At 44.8% G+C, this 17,690-nt stretch overlaps 1 protein-coding gene across 7 annotated transcripts in view; it reads left to right on the top strand.

Annotated features, from left to right (window-relative positions):
• TCERG1 (transcription elongation regulator 1) overlaps positions 1-17,690 on the top strand; it is a 192,132-nt gene that overhangs the window by 63,788 nt on the left and 110,654 nt on the right. For 5 of the 7 annotated variants that reach the window (XM_082253129.1, XM_082253128.1, XM_082253125.1 and 2 more), the window contains 3 exons: positions 276-491; positions 862-980; positions 12,588-12,676. In XM_082253129.1, coding sequence (XP_082109255.1) covers positions 276-491; positions 862-980; positions 12,588-12,676 — 424 coding nt within the window. The remainder of the gene's footprint in view (positions 1-275; positions 492-861; positions 981-12,587; positions 12,677-17,690) is intronic. The other 2 variants (XM_082253127.1, XM_082253123.1) reach the window with 1 other exon arrangement.

Here is a 17,690-nt window from a genome sequence, read left to right as displayed (position 1 = left end):
AGGACCCTTTTTAAAACCGCACTGCGGCCGCCCTGCATATGATTCACATTATGCATCCAACTTGCATGTATGTGAACAGAGCCTTAAATGTCTTTGCATGTATGAAGTAATTTCTTTTCAATAGTGTATATAATATGTATTCAATAATATAGAAAATGAGATGTGCTTCTTGTGTGTTCAGATTAAGCTGAAAAGTAGACATGAGAACAGGTCTTTAAGTAAGTAAATAAGATTGCTTTGTTTAATCATTCTAACAAACTCTCACATTAATCCAGTGAAAATGTCTCTAGGTGTCTTGCCTGGAATTGCTCCTCCAATTGTCCCAATGATACACCCTCAAGTGGCCCTTGCTGCTTCTCCAGCCACACTAGCAGGAGCGACAATGTTGTCTGAATGGTCCGAATATAAAACTGCTGATGGCAAAACATACTATTATAATAATCGCACTTTGGAGTCCACATGGGAAAAGCCTCAGGAACTTAAAGAAAAAGGTATGCACTCCTCCCATTATTGGCTAATTATGATCTTCTTCAAAGTTTTGGCTTTTTATATATTTTTTTCACTTTAGTCACTGTTAATAGCATTTAAATATGGTTTCTATAGTAGGCTATGAGGTGGAAAATTCTGCCAGTTTTATAATGTACTTCTTGATGCTATGATGCTAAAGTCGAATGCAAACGTTTTTAATACCGTATGGTCTGTGAATATCTGCAGGCTTGATGGCCTTTCATTCTCTAAGCATCTACCAAGATTATATTGCATGTAATAGCCTACAAGTTCCGGAGCTCATGGCAATATCTAGAAAAGATCAATAAGTTCTTGCTTGGAAGTTATAGTCCTGATTCTAACAATTTCCTTTAGATAAAGAAGTTGAGAAAGTAAAGGAACCAGTTAAGACTGAACCAGTTGTGGAGGAACCCCAGCCAATGGAGGCCGAAGAAGAGGTACCAAAGGAAGAACCTCCCAAGGAGATTAAGGAGGTAAAAGCCTGCAACCAAACTCTTGGTATTATCCTTTTCAATTACTTTGTTGTGGGGATGGGGCATGCTGTGTGGTTTTCTGTCACTTTTTGCTATGATTTATCACAAAATTCACAAGTTACCAAGTGGTTAATCACTTAGAACTGTCCTGTTATCCAATATATATTGGTCCACAACTACTTATAAGTTTAGAATTTTGTCTTTGTAAAAACATTTTAAAGTATAAGAAACATATTCAGCATCTGCCGGCTCTCCCCTGGGATCTCCTCCCTGCACCTGCTGACAGAATTTAGAAAGAGTGCGGATGTGCGGGGTTTCTGTGAATTAATGAACTACAAGTAATGTCAGCCTTTGCAGCTGATAACTTGTAGTTCTCAATGAACTACCAGGGTGCTGATGAACGCTGTAGGTTCATCAGCACCCTGTAGTTAATCTTCCTGTCATTCAGTAGGTGTCTGCCTGTGCCCATATCAGAGATCCGAGCAGACGGCTACACGGTGCAGTGGTGGCTGACATTGCACCCATGATTTGCTGATCGTGGGTGCAGTGCTTTTCAGGGCCCCGAGGAAAAAAAAGACAAAAAAAAGCACAAATGGAAACCCTCTTTTCCATCCCTCTGGAGGATTGGATGAAAACAGACAGGCAGTCCGTTTTCATTAACTCTCCCATAGAGGAGAGCAGGGCTCTGACAGCTCCGTCTCTGCAAAGTAGTAAAGACGTAGCTGTCATCCACTTGCTCAGCGGGGATCGGCAGATCGATCCCCGCTGAGCAAAACTGAGTCCGTCGGGTGCACCGCCCGCGTGAAAGGGGCTCAACTTAGAAAAAAAATGTTTAAACGAAAACAAAAAGCATTTGTTGCTAAAATGTAATTTTACCCGCTGTAAATAATACATTCAGTTACACATATGTGAAAAAATCATACAACATGCATATGCACTTGAATCTGAATGTTCAATTCTCCTGAGCCATTCGGGGCTTTTTTGGATTGCACAGTACCTACTGGCCTGGCACTAAACATGCCTTTTTAGGACTATAAGAATGGTTTCATCAATGTGTTGCTGTTCTTTATAGTCTGGGGGAGGAGAGATAACTACTGCATCCACATTTCAGAAACATGAGTGCCTATACGGTCTTAGGGAAGAAGGGTATTCATTTAGGCACATGAGATTCAGAAAGTGTTTTTTTTTTTTTTTTTTTTGGTTTTGTATTGGTATCTTCTATAAATTGTTTTAAAGAACATGCTTTTCCTGCTGTGAGGTTTTAGGTTTCGTGCACAGGGTTGTATTTGCCCGTGCAGTAATATGCTGCCTGTTTCTGGTGCCTGGGGGTGTCTTGGAGCTGGGTACAGCCGCTCATAGATTTGAAAAAGGCAGCTGTCCATAGCTAGCGTAAAGTTATGCACAGACCTAACATCCTGAATTCACCCTACCTGTGTTTGAGACATTACATTTCTGCACATGAGCTACTTTACACTAATAGTGGCACTTAGCCATGTACAGCCTTAGTCCCCTATTCATGTCTAGCAGCAAGACTCTTGAATTGTGGGGGAAATCCCCTCTTAGTTGAAATGCGTACAAGAGAAAGGTTTCCCCTCTATTCCTTTATATAAAGCCCAAGGGGAAAGTATTCTGTTTTATGTATTGGTTGATGTAGGGATAGAGGCGTGTTACCAGGTGCACCAGATCACAACAAATTTTAATGTAGGTTTACCCTCTATTCCTATTCTGGTGGCCACTCAAATGATCATTAAGCTCTCCTCTGTTCACCTTTCTGAGCATGTTTCATGTTACAAGTATATTTAGGGTGTAATATGAAACCTGGTCGGTGCGCACAGCTCCCCACCCTCAAACCTTGCCACATACCCTCTTAAGTGCTTGCCCCGTGCTTCTGGCTGGCTCCTGACTTATAGATACCATCTGCCACTGTGGCAGAGGGAGTTGTAGTTCAAAAGGGGAGCTCAAGAGCAGTGAGTGATGCCCCCACACTTTCTCCAACCCGGTAACCAAAGGTTTATACCAAGGTACAGACCATTGGCTGCAAGAATAGTCTGCTGAAGCCAGAGCTTTGCATTGGGGGTCCACTGAGCCTACTTTCCATGCTCCTATGCAAAAAAATAAAATGTACGTTTTCTAATTCAATAAATTGAGGCAGAATAATTTTTACCTTTTTTAAGGCATTCCCTTCATTAAACTAAATTGTCCCAGTGGTAGTATCGCCCCCTCTCCCCCTTATACTAACCTAAGTCCTGTCTGGATCCAGCGCTGTGCCCATCTGCTGTGGCACTGGTGTCTCTCCCTCTCTCCTCACAAAACACAGAGGAAGCGATGAGATATTGGCTCCTGCTGCGGTCAATTAAATCCACTGAGGAGGGTGCGGGGCCAAGTTGCGCCGTGTGTTTATGGACGCACACAGTTCGGCTTGGGAGTGAGTCCGCACATGTGCTCCTATAGCAAGTGGCTGGATCTAGTTGCTCACGCAGAAGAGGAGGAGCGGAGCGCGCCAGAAAGGGGACCCTAAATAAGGAGCTTTTGGGTCGTTCTCTGGAGTACTACTGCACAGAGCAGGTAAGTATAACATGTTAAAACCCAAACAAAAATTCCCAGCTCACTTACCAGTCAGCCTGCAACAAACCAAATTGACCTTGTTTAACAGTTCGCATTAAAAAAGTCTAGTTTGCACACATTTGAAAATACATGCGTACGCTGCAGAGGTCACATCAAAGCACCCCAGTGTACTGCACTCCTAATTATAATGAGTCTACAAAGTTGGAGTACACATATGATAATGGATAGAATAAAGTCTAAGTTCACCTTTTTATAAAAAAAAAATATAAATGCATCTCTTTTTGTAGGTAAAAAGATGTGCATTTATTATTTTTTTTTATTTATTTTATTTTTTAGTAGGAGCCTGGAAAGCATTGCACCTGCGATCAGCAGATAGCAGGTGCTATGCAGGACTCCTGCAAACCTGTCCGTGTATCTTTCTGCTCAGACAAGGTTCTTTTTTTTTTTTTTTTTCAAAATAGTAACAGCAAGCTGGGGGAGAAGATCCCTTGCTTGCTGTCCTTTGATGCAGCAGATCGAGGAGACGCTGCAGAAGTGGGAACATATTACATGTTCCACCCTAAAAAGGGGTGTAACCTCCCCTTAAATGTACAGGGACACACTGGACACTCAACACAATGGCAGCAAAGGTATCCAGTGTGCCCCCTCACCAAATCGCCAACAATTCAAACAAATGGCAACCACCCAAACCTATAACTGGGCTTTACAGCAAGGAGCATATGGAAGCGCGACACGTTAAAAAAAAAAAAAAAAAAAAAAAATTCCCCAGCTTGCTTACCAGCCAGCCTGCAACCAACTGAATTGACCCTGTCTTAACAGTTCATGTTAAAAACAAGGTGGTCAAGTAGTTTGAAATTTTTAGAGAAAAAAAACAAGCCTTTCCAAAAAAAACAAGCCTTTCCAACCACTTTAATTAATGTTATGGCCCGTTTATTAGGACACATACCAAAACATCCAAAGAAAACTAGCCCATATGGCAAGGCGAATAGATTCTGTATAGATAATTTTGTTGGAATTAAAACTAGGATCTCTGCCCACCTTACATTTACAGTGTTTACAGTTTTGTGCTTTAAACTATGGGTGTTCAAAATATAAAGTTAGTAGTTGTGCCTTAAAAGCTTTTTCATCTTTAAGTGAGAAAAAGGAAGAAAATCTAAATATTTAATATTCAATAGGCTAAAAACCTAATTCCAGCAAATGTGAATTTAGCAAATGAAAATACTGGGAGCATATTTATCAATATGTCGCAAAGAAATGACCTTAAATAGCTTTCTTTCCTCAAAAAAAAAAAAAAAAAAGTTTTACTTACTTTTCTAAAGCAGAACCATAGTCACACAAACATGTCCTTTTAAGATTATTACTTGAGAAACTGAACAACAAAAGAAGCTTTTTGCAGTTGAAGAATTCTTTTTTGTTCCCTTTTTAATCTAAAATATTCATATTGTTGGGGGTATTCTCCTTATGGATATGTAGTCCTTGCAACTTTTCCAGTATCTATAAAGACTTTCCAGAGCAAGGAGCTCTGAGTGCCGGGTTAAAGTATGCATGGCTACCAATGGTTAGTGGATTTTCTCCTACGTCACATGTGGACAGGGCTAGTACTGCATAAATGGGAATCCCTAACAGAAAAATGTCATCTATAAACAATGTTTCTCTTACGTCCTCCGACAGTCGCCGCCCCTTCATATTCATCACCAATGGGTTATGTCCTCTTATCCGTAGGAGTAGCTAGGCAATAGAATATGTTAGTACAAAAGACTTTTAACATATCCCCACCCCCAGGGGGTGGTCCCCTCAGTACATAACCCTCCACTTCCTGTAACCAAACCAGTTTCATTTGTCTAGCTGTTAGGAGTGGCTGGATGTTTCTGTGCTGGGACACCTTGTCCCAGCTCTCTTTCCTTTCTTGGGATTTTATTTGAGTTTTTTCTCTCTCTTTCTTGTTAGCTGTTATTTTATCAGCGTTAGTTAGTTCTTCGGAAGAAGAGGATCATGCGGGCTGCGTCTCGGGCTGACCTCCCTGGTCGCAGGTTGTGGGTCAGTGGTTTCTCAGCCCGCCATCGAGCGTTCAGTCAGGTATCGCTCCTGAGTTTTCTGAACGACCCATCCCTGTGTCGTGCAGGGATGCCAGGTGAGGTGGCTACCTCACCGGACGCTGTGCGGTTTCTCAACCCACCTCCTGATGCGTCCCGGATGCGACTCTCCCTGCCTTATGTTCAGCGGTTTGTTCGCCTGTGCGGGTTCCCCACGCCATGTTAGAGGTAAGTGTATGTATGTGGGGACCTGTCTGTCTGGGGGGTGTCAGTCTGGGACTGTGTTACCTTACCCTGTGTTCACAATATTACTGTCTCCCTATCCCTCATGTTGCATGCTGTGGGCTGCAGGAGGGGGGGTTGTGCTGCACTCTGTGTCAGTTTGTATGTGAACGGCTGTGTGCTGTGGGGCTTGAGTTTTCTCATGCTTGGGGCACATTACAGCGCCGCTGCGGCAGTTTAACATGTTTCCTTTTGCTGGGCAATTAGGATGTTTCTTTTACTTCACCCTCATGGGGTGTGGGAGCGGCAGTTTCGGCGCCAAACGGCGCCATTTTGGCTGCGATCGCTCCGGCCGCATGTTTTACATGCATGGCGGCCATTTTCTTGTAGCCTCCATAGGCTTTAATGGAGCGCCCTGTATACCAGCATTCAGGAGCACCGCAGGCAGCAGCAGCAGCGATATCCAGGTTCATTTCCCTCTATTCCCTGTATCCTGCCTTGGTTTAATTGTCCCTGTGGGGGTCCCTTGTGTGGGGTGTTTGTGTGCAGTGGGCTACGATCGCAGCGCTCTCTTAAAGGGGCGGTCACCCATTTATTTTACTGCTACAGGGGCATGGATTCTCAGGAACTCAAATTTCCTACAACTTTAGTGGGGAGCCAGGGGTCTGTACTCTCCCCCCATGGGGGGGATTTGGCTGCGATTGTGGCTAGCCTTGCGACTCAGGTGCAAATGCTGGTGGCTGCTCAATCCACAATGGCCCATTGTTTCAATTTCCTCTGATTCAGAGGGTGATGGTACTGGGGCTGCTGTGGCTGGGGTCTCCTTTTCGGGGTCCCGTTCCTCCCTGGACCTTGTCGGGTCAGATATGGAGGCTGAGGTGGAGGGGGTTGATAATTCTCCCCCTGGCTCGTCTGAAGAGCTTGCAGACGCAGAAAAGGCGCAAAACGTCGCAGGTGTACCCCTGCACTGCTGATTCAAAACGCTGTAAAAGAACAGTGGCGTAATATACGCAAGCCATTTGCTGTACCTAGTAGTTTTAAGCTACGCTATCCCTTTACGCCTGCTACTGATGAGCGCTGGTGTATTCCACCGCCGGTGGATCATGCGATAGCTGTTTTAAACAAATCCACTGCGATTCCGGCTGAAGACACCCCGGTGTTCCGGGATGCCACGGACAAGAGAATGGAATCTCTTGCCCGTCACACCTATTCTATTATGGGTTCTATGTTAAAAGCTTTATTCGCTTCTCTTATGGCGACCCAGGCGGTCGCGAGCTGGACGCAGGTGCTTAGGCGGGTCCTGGTGGCTGATTCTGCCCCCCAGGCGACTTTGGATATGGTGGATAAAATCCACCAGGGTGTCATGTACTTGTGTGATGCGGACCTGGATATGGTTCCGTTGGCTGCACGTGTACACAGTGTGGCGGTGTTAAATCGCCGCCTGGTTTGGTTGAAGTGTTGGTCTGTGGATCAATCTTCCCGTAAGACCTTGGCCAATCTGCCTTATGATGGTTCTCGCCTTTTTGGCGTATCCTTAGATGCACTAATTAAGTGAGTCACGGGTGGTAAGAGCACGCTCTTGCCTCAATCCCACAAGCCCAAGGCGGCTCCTGGTAAGAAGGAGCCGTGGGCAGGTAAGCAAAAGTCCGGCCAATCCGGTTCTGCGGCCCACAACAGTGCGGCCTGAAGGGGCGCCCTCACCCGAGTCTGGGGTGGGGGGACGCTTGCTCGGTTTCTCTCGGCCATGGCTATCCCGGGTTCGGGACAGGTGGGTTCAGGAACTCGTTCGATCTGGCTACAAGATCGAGTTTCTCTCTCGGCCGATGAGCAGATTTTTTCCCTCAAATCTTCTGTTATCCCCGGAGCGTTTGCGGGACCTGCGCCTAGCGGTGCAGGACCTGAGGGCTCAGGGTGTGGTGGTCCCGGTACCTCATCGGGACAGATTTCGGGGGTTCTATTCCAATCTGTTCACCGTGCCCAGGAAAGAGGGCAAGGTACGTCCGATTCTGGACTTGAAGGCGCTGAACCGCTTTGTGCGGGTGCGCAAGTTCCGCATGGAATCCCTGCGGTCGGTGGTGGCTGCCCTGGTTCCGGGGGAATTCATGGCTTCCATCGACTTGAAGGATGCGTATCTTCACATCCCCATTTTCGAGGGTCACCAGAGGTACCTTCGATTCGCCATAGCGGAGGATCATTACCAATTTGTGGCTTTGCCTTTCGGTCTCGCCTCGGCTCCGAGGGTGTTCACCAAAGTGCTGGCACCGGTTCTGGCCTTGTTGAGAGCCCAGGGCATATCGGTCCTGGGATGTCTGGACGATATTTTGGTTCGGTCTGCGACCAACCAAGGTCTGGTGAAGGATCTGTCCGTCACGTTGCAGACTCTGCAAGAGTTTGGTTGGACGATCAATTTCCCGAAATCAACATTGTGCCCGTCGGTCCGCCTCCCGTATCTGGGAATGATTCTGGACTCTGTCCAGGCGAAGGTCTTCCTACCGGACGACAAACTCAGGGCTCTTCGGGAGGGAGTCAGGTCCCTCAGGGACAATCAGTTCTCGTCCATTCGGACGTGCATGCGGTGTCTGGGATTGATGGTCTCGGTTTTCGAGGCGATTCCCTTCGCTCAGTTTCGCACTCGGGGTCTCCAAGCGGAGATATTGTCCAAGTGGGACGGGCGACCGCACTCTCTGGATCTTCAGATATCCTTGCGTTCTCAGACCAGAAGGGATCTTCTGTGGTGGCTTCGGTCCCTCTCAGTGTCGGGGGGCAAGTCTTTTCGTCCCCTTTCGTGGACGGTGATCACCACGGACGCCAGCCTGTCGGGCTGGGGTGGTGTTCTGGGCGTTCTGTCCGCCCAGGGTGTTTGGTCGCAGGAGGAATCCTCCCTTCCGATCAACGTTCTGGAACTGCGAGCGGTACTCCTCTGTCTTCGTCGTGGGACGGACAGTCTTCACGGCTGTCCGGTCAGGGTGCAGGCGGACAATGCCACGGCGGTGGCTTACATCAATCACCAAGGGGGCACCAGGAGTGCCCAGGCGGCTCGAGAAGTGGCCGCGATTCTGTCTTGGGCCGTGACGCATGTCCCGACAATATCAGCTGTTCACATTCCGGGAGTGGAATATTGGCAGGCGGATTATCTGAGCCGCCAGACCCTGGACCAGGGGGAATGGTCCCTTCACCCGGATGTCTTCCAGATGTTGTGCGCGAAGTGGGGTCTTCCGGAGGTAGACCTGTTCGCATCTCGTCTGCACAACAAAGTTCCACGGTTCGTGGCAAGGACGCGCGATCCTCGGGCAGACGCGTCGGTTGCCCCGTGGCATCAGTACCGACTGATGTATGCGTTTCCACCGGTTCAATTACTGTCCAGGTTCCTTCGCAGGTTGCACTCGGAACCAACTGCGGTGATTCTTGTGGCACCGGACTGGCCTTGCCGGTCCTTGTACGCAGACCTCGTAAATCTGGCAATCGACGTCCCGTGGCGTCTGCCTCTTCGAGAAGATCTTCTGTCGCAAGGACCGATCTTCCATCCTGCTTTACAGTCGCTGGCTTTGACGGCTTGGCTGTTGAAACCGAGGTCCTGAAGACCAGGGGTCTTTCCCCTGAGGTCATTCACACCTTGATCACTGCGAGGAGGTCTTCCTCGGGGAAGGTTTACTACCGTATTTGGAAGGCATGTTTTGCCTGGTGCGAATCCAGGGGTTTCTCTCCTACCACTTAATCAGTGTCTAGGGTGTTGCCCTTCCTTCAGACGGGTGTTGAACAGCGTTTGGCGCTGGCTACGATCAAGGGTCAGGTGTCCGCTTTGGCCGTTCTGTTTCAACGTCCTGTGGCATCTAACGCTTTGGTTAGCACTTTTGTGCAGGGGGTACGTCATCTGATCCCCCCTAGGAGGGACCCTCTGCCCCCTTGGGACTTGAATCTAGTCCTGTCTGTATTGCAGCGTGCTCCTTTTGAAAGGATCAGGGAAATCTCGCTGTCTTTGTTATCCAAGAAGGTCGCCTTTTTGGTGGCTATCACCTCGGCTCGTCGAGTGTCGGAGCTGGCAGCCTTGTCCTGCAAGTCTCCGTATCTGGTTGTGCATTTGGACAAGGTGGTCTTGCGACCTAACCCTTCTTTTCTTCCAAAAAGGGTTTTGGACTTTCATCTCAATGAGGACATTGTCCTACCTTCGCTCTGCGCGAAGCCTAAGCATCCGACGGAGGTGCTGCTTCACTCCTTGGATGTTGTCCGAGCGATTAGAGTCTACTTGAAATCGACTGAGTCTTTTCGCAAGTCGGATGCCTTGTTTGTTCTTCCGGCAGGTCCTCGGAAGGGCATGGCGGCGTCGGCTTCTACCATCGCCAAATGGATCAGACAGACCATTGATCAGGCCTATGCTTTGAAGGGGAAAGTTCCCCCTGTACCTGTGGAGGCGCACTCTACCAGATCTCTGAGTACGTCTTGGGCCTGTCGTCATGGGGCCTCTGTGGCCCAGGTGTGTAAGGCGGCGACTTGGTCGACCGTTCACACTTTCACAATATTCTACAGAGTAGATGTTAAGGCATCGGCTGATGCTTCCTTTGGCCGCAAGGTTCTCGGTGCGGCAGTTCCCTAGAGCCCTTGTTACGGGTTCTTTGACTGTTTGGGACATTTGTTTTTTCCCTGGGTTTTCTTGCTCCTGTTGAGCGAGTGTTTTGTTCTTATGCCCAACTGGGTTCCTTCCTTTGGTAAGGTTCCTTTCTCTGATGGGGAGACGGCGTTGCCTTGGGCGCGGCTGCGTTCTTCCCACCCCTCATGTTTACACTGCTTGGGGACATCCCATTGGTGATGAATATGAAGGGGCGGCGACTGTCGGAGGACGTAAGAGAAAACGGAATTTTTGTAAAATCTTACCTGTAAAATTCCTTTCTCTGAGTCCTCCGACAGTCGCCGCCCCCGCCCCTCTTTTGGGGTTTTTCATGTACTCTCTACTGCTATTTCACTGAAACTGGTTTGGTTACAGGAAGTGGAGGGTTATGTACTGAGGGGACCACCCCCTGGGGGTGGGGATATGTTAAAAGTCTTTTGTACTAACATATTCTATTGCCTAGCTACTCCTACGGATAAGAGGACATAACCCATTGGTGATGAATATGAAGGGGCGGCGACTGTCGGAGGACTCAGAGAAAGGAATTTTACAGGTAAGATTTTACAAAAATTCCGTTTTTGCTGCGCTTGATCAAAAATTAGAACCAATGAAAAGAATGAAGTTAAGATTAGCAGCCAGCATATAAAGTTGTCAAATCCCAACTACAAACCAGAAAACATAAAGTGTGCAGCGCTAAATAAAAAAAATAAAATACATAGTCTAAGAAATAATATGCTCTAAAAAGTCACTTTTAGCCTATGTGCAGATGTATTCACATTCTGCGAAATAATTCCCTCTAAACGTCAATGGATAGAAATCACAAATATTAAATCCTCTCTCTCTGTCTCTCTCTGTCTCTCTCTGTCTCTCTCTGTCTCTCTCTGTCTCTCTCTGTCTCTCTCTGTCTCTCTCTGTCTCTCTCTGTCTCTCTCTGTCTCTCTCTGTCTCTCTCCGGTCTCTCTCTCTCTCTCTCCGGTCTCTCCCTCTCTCTCTCTCGTCTCTCACCTCTCTCTCTCACCTCTCTCTCTCACCTCTCTCTCTCTCACCCCTCTCTCTCACCCCTCTCTCTCACCTCTCTCTCTCACCTCTCTCTCTCACCTCTCTCTCTCACCTCTCTCTCTCACCTCTCTCTCTCACCTCTCTCTCTCACCTCTCTCTCTCACCTCTCTCTCTCACCTCTCTCTCTCACCTCTCTCTCTCCAAAGCATTCTGCTCCTCTAGCTGGTCAATCTGTGATTGACCAGCTAGAGGAGCAGAACGCTTCGGCCGTTCTCCGTCATGCCCTCCTACAGAGGCACAGCTTGACTCTCAGAGGGCGGAGATTATCACTAGAGCATTAGAGAGAGAGAGGGGGCGGCATTTGCTGAAGCCGAAAAAATACATTTTACTAGAGGATCGAGGAAACTGTGGGCAGATCCAGCCCGGCTGCGACACCCACCGATTTCACCAGTGTAAGGAAAAAAAACCCACCATACGTCACTGACAGTGAAGAAAGTGGTGCCCTCCTTCAGCGTGGCAACTTGGGAGGGTCCTATTATTATACTTCTGGAGGTGTGTGGATCCTACATGTAACCTATCTGAAGGTTAATCTAGCTAGAGGAGAGGGGATACCACCGAAGTTTGGGTCAACCACGCCCAGGGCTTATTCACATTGGAGCCAGTGTAGATCCCTGTTATGGGGATCAACGCTTTCTGGTAAGCGGCCACGCTTTTGGGTGATTGGTGAAGGCTTCTTTCTGTCCTTCAGTGATATCCATCAACTATACGCCTATGGGACTCATCTCCTGAGGGATTTAATATTTGTGATTTCTATCCATTGACGTTTAGAGGGAATTATTTCTCAGAATGTGAATACATCTGCACATAGGCTAAAAGTGACTTTTTAGAGCATATTGTTTCTTTGTCTATGTATTTGATTTTTTAATTTAGCGCTGTACACTCTGTTTTCTGAAAAATGTAATCTCCATTAGAGGCGATAGCTAATTGAGAGAAGGTGTTTGATACCTTCACAGTGCGTTCTTGGAGTTTGTACACAGAGGCTAGTCAGATTAGCTGCGCTGTTAATTCTTCTAAAATGGTTTAATGTGCTTTAGTTCTGCTTTAGGATATAGTCTAGTTGGTGGACACAGGATTTACATGGTAATCTTTACTCTTTCCCAAATTCAATGTAATTTTCTTTTCTAGGAGCCAAAAGAAGAAGAAATGACGGAGGAAGAAAAAGCTGCCCAAAAAGCCCGTCCTGTAGCTACCACACCAATTCCTGGCACTCCATGGTACTTATGCCCCCAAAGCCTGTTTTCTTGCCAATATTTGCAGGGACTTTTGTGTTAGCCCTGGATTTTGCATCTTTACAGGCAAGGGCTTTCATTTTCTTACATTATTTGCTTGTGTTTGGTAAGAAGACTGATTTCTCTGCTGGATGATTATACCTTTTCACAGATATATGGGTCTGCTGTATGTTGACAGTTCACAGGTTTCTGGTACCCGTATTTTTATTGAATTTGTAATGTGCCTAATAGAGACTGTCATTTTTAACATTCATTTTACAGGCCTTTCTGCTTGCTTAATATGTGAATGAATTGGGGTAATGAACCAGGTTTTACTCCTTGTTACTTTTTTGTTAAATGTGACCCCCCTACATTTTGTTCTTTTAACTATTTTTAGCAAGGCAAATGAAATACAGCTTTGCCTTTCTAAAACAAGTTATGCCAACCAATATTTCGGGTGTAATGTGGCAACCACAAGCTTTATATGTCATAAGTCAGCCTGTCTACAGCCATGTTAAAGTGAACACTGGCTTATTTTATAAGGAATTTGACAGAATTTAAGCTGGTGCTACCTTTGCTGGCTTGTGCTTTTGAAACCTCTCCAGGGTTTGCCATCATTGTTTCCTAATCTGGAACGATTATATCAGTCGTTTGCATACAATGGATATAGAAAAGAATCACCCCCCCCCCCCTTTTTTAAAATAATCACATTTTGTTGCTTTACACTGAAATGAAGACACACCGTTTTTGTTTTATCTAGCTGTATTTACTCAGTGCAACTTATAACATCCAAATATAACACCAACATGTCAGAAAAAAATAAATTAAAACACAGATTCACCTAGTTGGAAAAAAGGATCACCACCTTGTCGGTATTTTATTAAACCACCTTTTGCTTTATTTACGGCTTTTAGTCGGTTGGAAAAGATCTCTATGAACTTTGCACATCATGACTTTGCAATATTTGCCCACTCTTCTTTGCAGCACTGCTCAAGTTCAGTTAAATTTGATTGTGACCTTTTGTGGACTGCAGTCTTCAAGTCATTCCACAAATTTTCAATAGGGTTTAAGTCTGGGTTCTGATCAGGCCATGCAAGGACATTTCAGCTTTTTCTCCAACTGTGTGGTCATTTTTGCTTTGTACTTTGGGTCATTGTCATGTTGGAAGGTAAAACCACCTTTCCATTGACCACTTTCTAGCAGAGGGCAGCAGATTTTCAGCAAGAGTTTGGCAGTATTTTTCCCCATCCATTTTTCCTTCTATCTGGCAATTGCTCCAGTTCCTGCTGTAGAGAAAAACCTCCATAATGGGATATTACTACCCCCATGCTTTTATTGTAGGAATGGTATTATTTGGATGGTGAACTGTATTGGATTTCTGCCAGACACATTGTTTGGTGGTGTTGAGGCCAAATAAATAAATTTTAGTCTCATCTGACCAGAACACCTTTTTCCATTTTCCATGTGGCCTCAGAATAATTTAGGTGCGTTTTGGCAAAGCTCAGTCTTGACTGCATGTGGCGTTTCTTGAGGAGTGGGTTTTTTTTTTTTTTCTTGCAACCCTCAAATACAAGCTGCATTTGTGGAGAATTTTTGATATTGTCGTCACTTGCACACAATGGACCACTCTTTGTCATAAATTCCTGCAACTGCTTCAGAGTTGTGGTAGGTCTCTTGGTAGCATCTCTGACCAGTTTCCGCCTGGCTCTTTCATCCAGTTTGGAGAGATGTCCTGATCCAGGGAGGGTCTTTGTTGTACCAAATACCTTCCAGTAAACCTAAAAACATTTTTTTTACCTTAATGCATTGCTTGCATCAAGGTAAAAAACATTTTCAGTTTCCCTGTGCCCCTCCCTTTCCTGTGTAAAGGAGAAGAGATCAGTGCTGCTGCAATTAAATGCAGTTAAGTGGAGGTAGGCAGCGGGCCCAAGTCCCAACTATTTCGGTCTATGGAGCGCAGTTCCAAAGACTTACAGGTCGGGAGTGCTCACAAACTGTTTGTCCCCATAGCAAATGGCTTGCTATGGGGACACACATAATAAGAGAAGGAGCCAAGATCACCACCAGGGACCAGAGAAGAGGAGGATCTAGGCTGCTCTGTGCAGTACAACATGTTAGATTTATTTATTTATTTATTTTTTTTAAATTAAAATGACAAACTATTACTTTAATATTCGTCTTCACTGTGCTTCTAGGCATTGATAAAGCCTTTGAAATTTTTTGTATCCATTTCCTAACTTGTGCCTGTCCACAACTTTTTTTTCCGGAGATCTTTCCACAGTGCCTTGCGACCCATAGTTGATGGTTTGCTTCAATTGCACTACCAGGGCCTGAAATGCTCCAGGAAAGCTCCTTTCATGCTGAGCTAATCAAAATGACCACAGCTGTTTACAGTTGAAAGTCAAATGGCTTTCTGTGCCATTGAGAAGGTGATTAGCTACACCTGATTGAGTTTACAAGTCTTTTTTAGAAGGGGGTGATCCTTTTTCCAACTCGGTGATTGTGTTTTTGAATTTTAATTTTTTTTTTTGACATGTTGGCGTTCTATCTTTTACTTGGATGTTATAAGTTGCACTGAGTAAATACAATTGGATAAAACATAAACTGTACCTGTCTTCATTTCAGGCTGCAAAGCAACAAAATGTGATTTAATTTAATGGTGGGTAATTCTTTTCTATACCCATTGTAGTTGGCATGCCCATACATATTCTGGGTTGTCGACTCGTTTAGTTGTAAACTAGGATGAGTTTGACAACCCCGTAGCATGATTATCCATAGCTTTCATCCACTGTGTCTCTTGCTCATAGAAAGCCATAATTAGGTACTGTTTCTGTTTTGGTAGCATTACAGAACGTTGCCTTTCTTGCAGAAAAAAAAAGGGCAAATGATATACTTTGCTCTGGATTTTTTACATATATGCATTTTTAACAGTATTGGTAATGTAATGTTAGCATTACCTCCATTTTAGTCATGCCTGGTAGCTTTCATACTTCCAAGTATAACTAAAGGGGAGATGGATTAGAACACCTGTCAGTCCTTATTGCTGTCTTTGTCCCAGTTAGGGAGATTTACCCCCTATTTGTCCTGTTTGCCATTATCATTGAAAGTGAAAGTACGGTTGTCCCCAGAAAAGTAACAGAAGGTAAATCTTCCAATGTGGACACTAGTTATAGTAACCTGGGGGTCCCCAAAAGATTCCTTAATTTTCAAGAAGTTTCCTCACTTCCTTTTTTTACCTATGGGGACAGGACACGAAGGGAAATCTCCCCAATGGGACAAAGGTGGAAAATAAATCTCACATGGGTTATAACCCTACTTTTATTTTATCCAAAATGAGAGTTTTGCCTATAGTATTACTTTCAGAACAATTTTACTTTAAAGAAAAGACATTTTCTGTAGACTGTCACCTTCTTAAAATTTTTAACTCTCTTGCTGTTTTTACGTTCAGTACTTTTTTTGACGCATCCATTCCTATTTTATATTAAAGCGCATGAAGTATGCTTCTGAGCGTACCTCACAAGTTCCCTGTATGCAGGGGTGAGCAAAGTAAAGTTTAACTTTAGCCAAAACTTGTTTTCATTTTGAAAAAAAGTGAAGAAGAGCTAAAACCCCTGTTGATTTTAAATGTCCTAATGTACCTATTGAGTAGATTTATTTTGACTTTTCTTAAATTTGTCATCTGGTCAGCAAGTAAGGGGAAATCTCTTTAACGGAAAAACAGACGAGAATAAAATCCTGATAGAAGCGCTACATTTTTCTTTTTTAAAAGTGTGTCTAATGCACTGAGTTCCATTTGGGACAAGTGGATCTTTCTGTTTTTGTCTGACACTGGCCAAATACACAGCATATTTTCCATAATTTCTGTTCTGTCAGATTAACAGCAAGTTGGGTGAAATCTCTCAAAAAAGGACAGCAGTACAAAGTTGTCAAATGTTCTAACCTCTAAACTAAAAAGCAGTTTTGTTTGAAGTTGGGCTTTACTGTAAAAATCAGGAGGCACTCAGTCAAAACTGGGAGCCTATAGGATGTTAAGCCTATATGAATAAAATAGACCTTATTGGTTTATAAGCGCAAAGGAGTTTTCATTCTTTAAAAGGTAAACTACCTAGGTGACTTTAAAGGGAATGTATTTTGTTTTAAGTATTTTTTTAATAGAGATACAAAGAGATGAAGACTGATCTAAATTAATAAATAAAAACTCATTGAGGGAATTGAATAAAGCATTTACGACACTTTTCTGGCAGTATGGCCTTAATAGGGCCTGGTGCCAGTTTTTGAAACTGTGCCTAAATGTGCGACAGATTTCACTTTTACTACATTCCTATCGGGCCCCGCCCACTCCGTTACAAAACCTAGCCTCTTTGCTGTCTGTGACAGCTGTTGCAGCAGGGAGGGAGCTCAGCTGTACTGAGCTGTGTTTCTGTATAGACACTTTGGCATCAGAACCCCTCTCCAAGACTGTCAGTGCCTGCCTCAAATTCATGTATCTGTTTCCAACAGGTACATAAATTAAGGGCAATCACTAACATTTGTCTTGCACAACAGACAATAGTGTGTCATAGACGCTTTGGCCCCTTTGCATCGGATTGGATGGCGGGGGGGTGACAGCTGACAAATGTCCGCTGACATCCCCCGCCTCATAGAGAGCAATGGGTGGTCTGATCGTGTCTGCCTGAAAAACAGGCATGCGGACCTGATTGATCCAGTGGTGTGAAAGGGGTCTTCATGAATTCCCCCGATTTTTTTTTTTTTTCTTATTTTAGTGTTTTTTAGTGTGTGTATGTACAGTTGGGAAAATAATCTCCTGCAGATTTTGTAAGTTTGCCCACTTACAAAGAAATGAAGGGTCTATCATTTTTATCATTGGTGTATTTTAAATGAGAGAGACAGACTATTAACTAAAAATCCAGAAAAAACACATGATACAAATGCTATAAATTGGGTTGCAGTTCAGTGAGTAAAATAAGTATTTGATCCCCAAGAAAAACATGACTTAGTACTTAGTGGAGAAACCCTTGTT

The sequence above is a fragment of the Pelophylax lessonae genome, assembly GCF_965119305.1.
Source record: "Pelophylax lessonae genome assembly, chromosome: 4".
NCBI lineage: Eukaryota > Metazoa > Chordata > Amphibia > Anura > Ranidae > Pelophylax > Pelophylax lessonae.
Note: the sequence above shows the minus strand (reverse complement) of the source record. Positions and strands in the feature narration are given on the sequence as shown.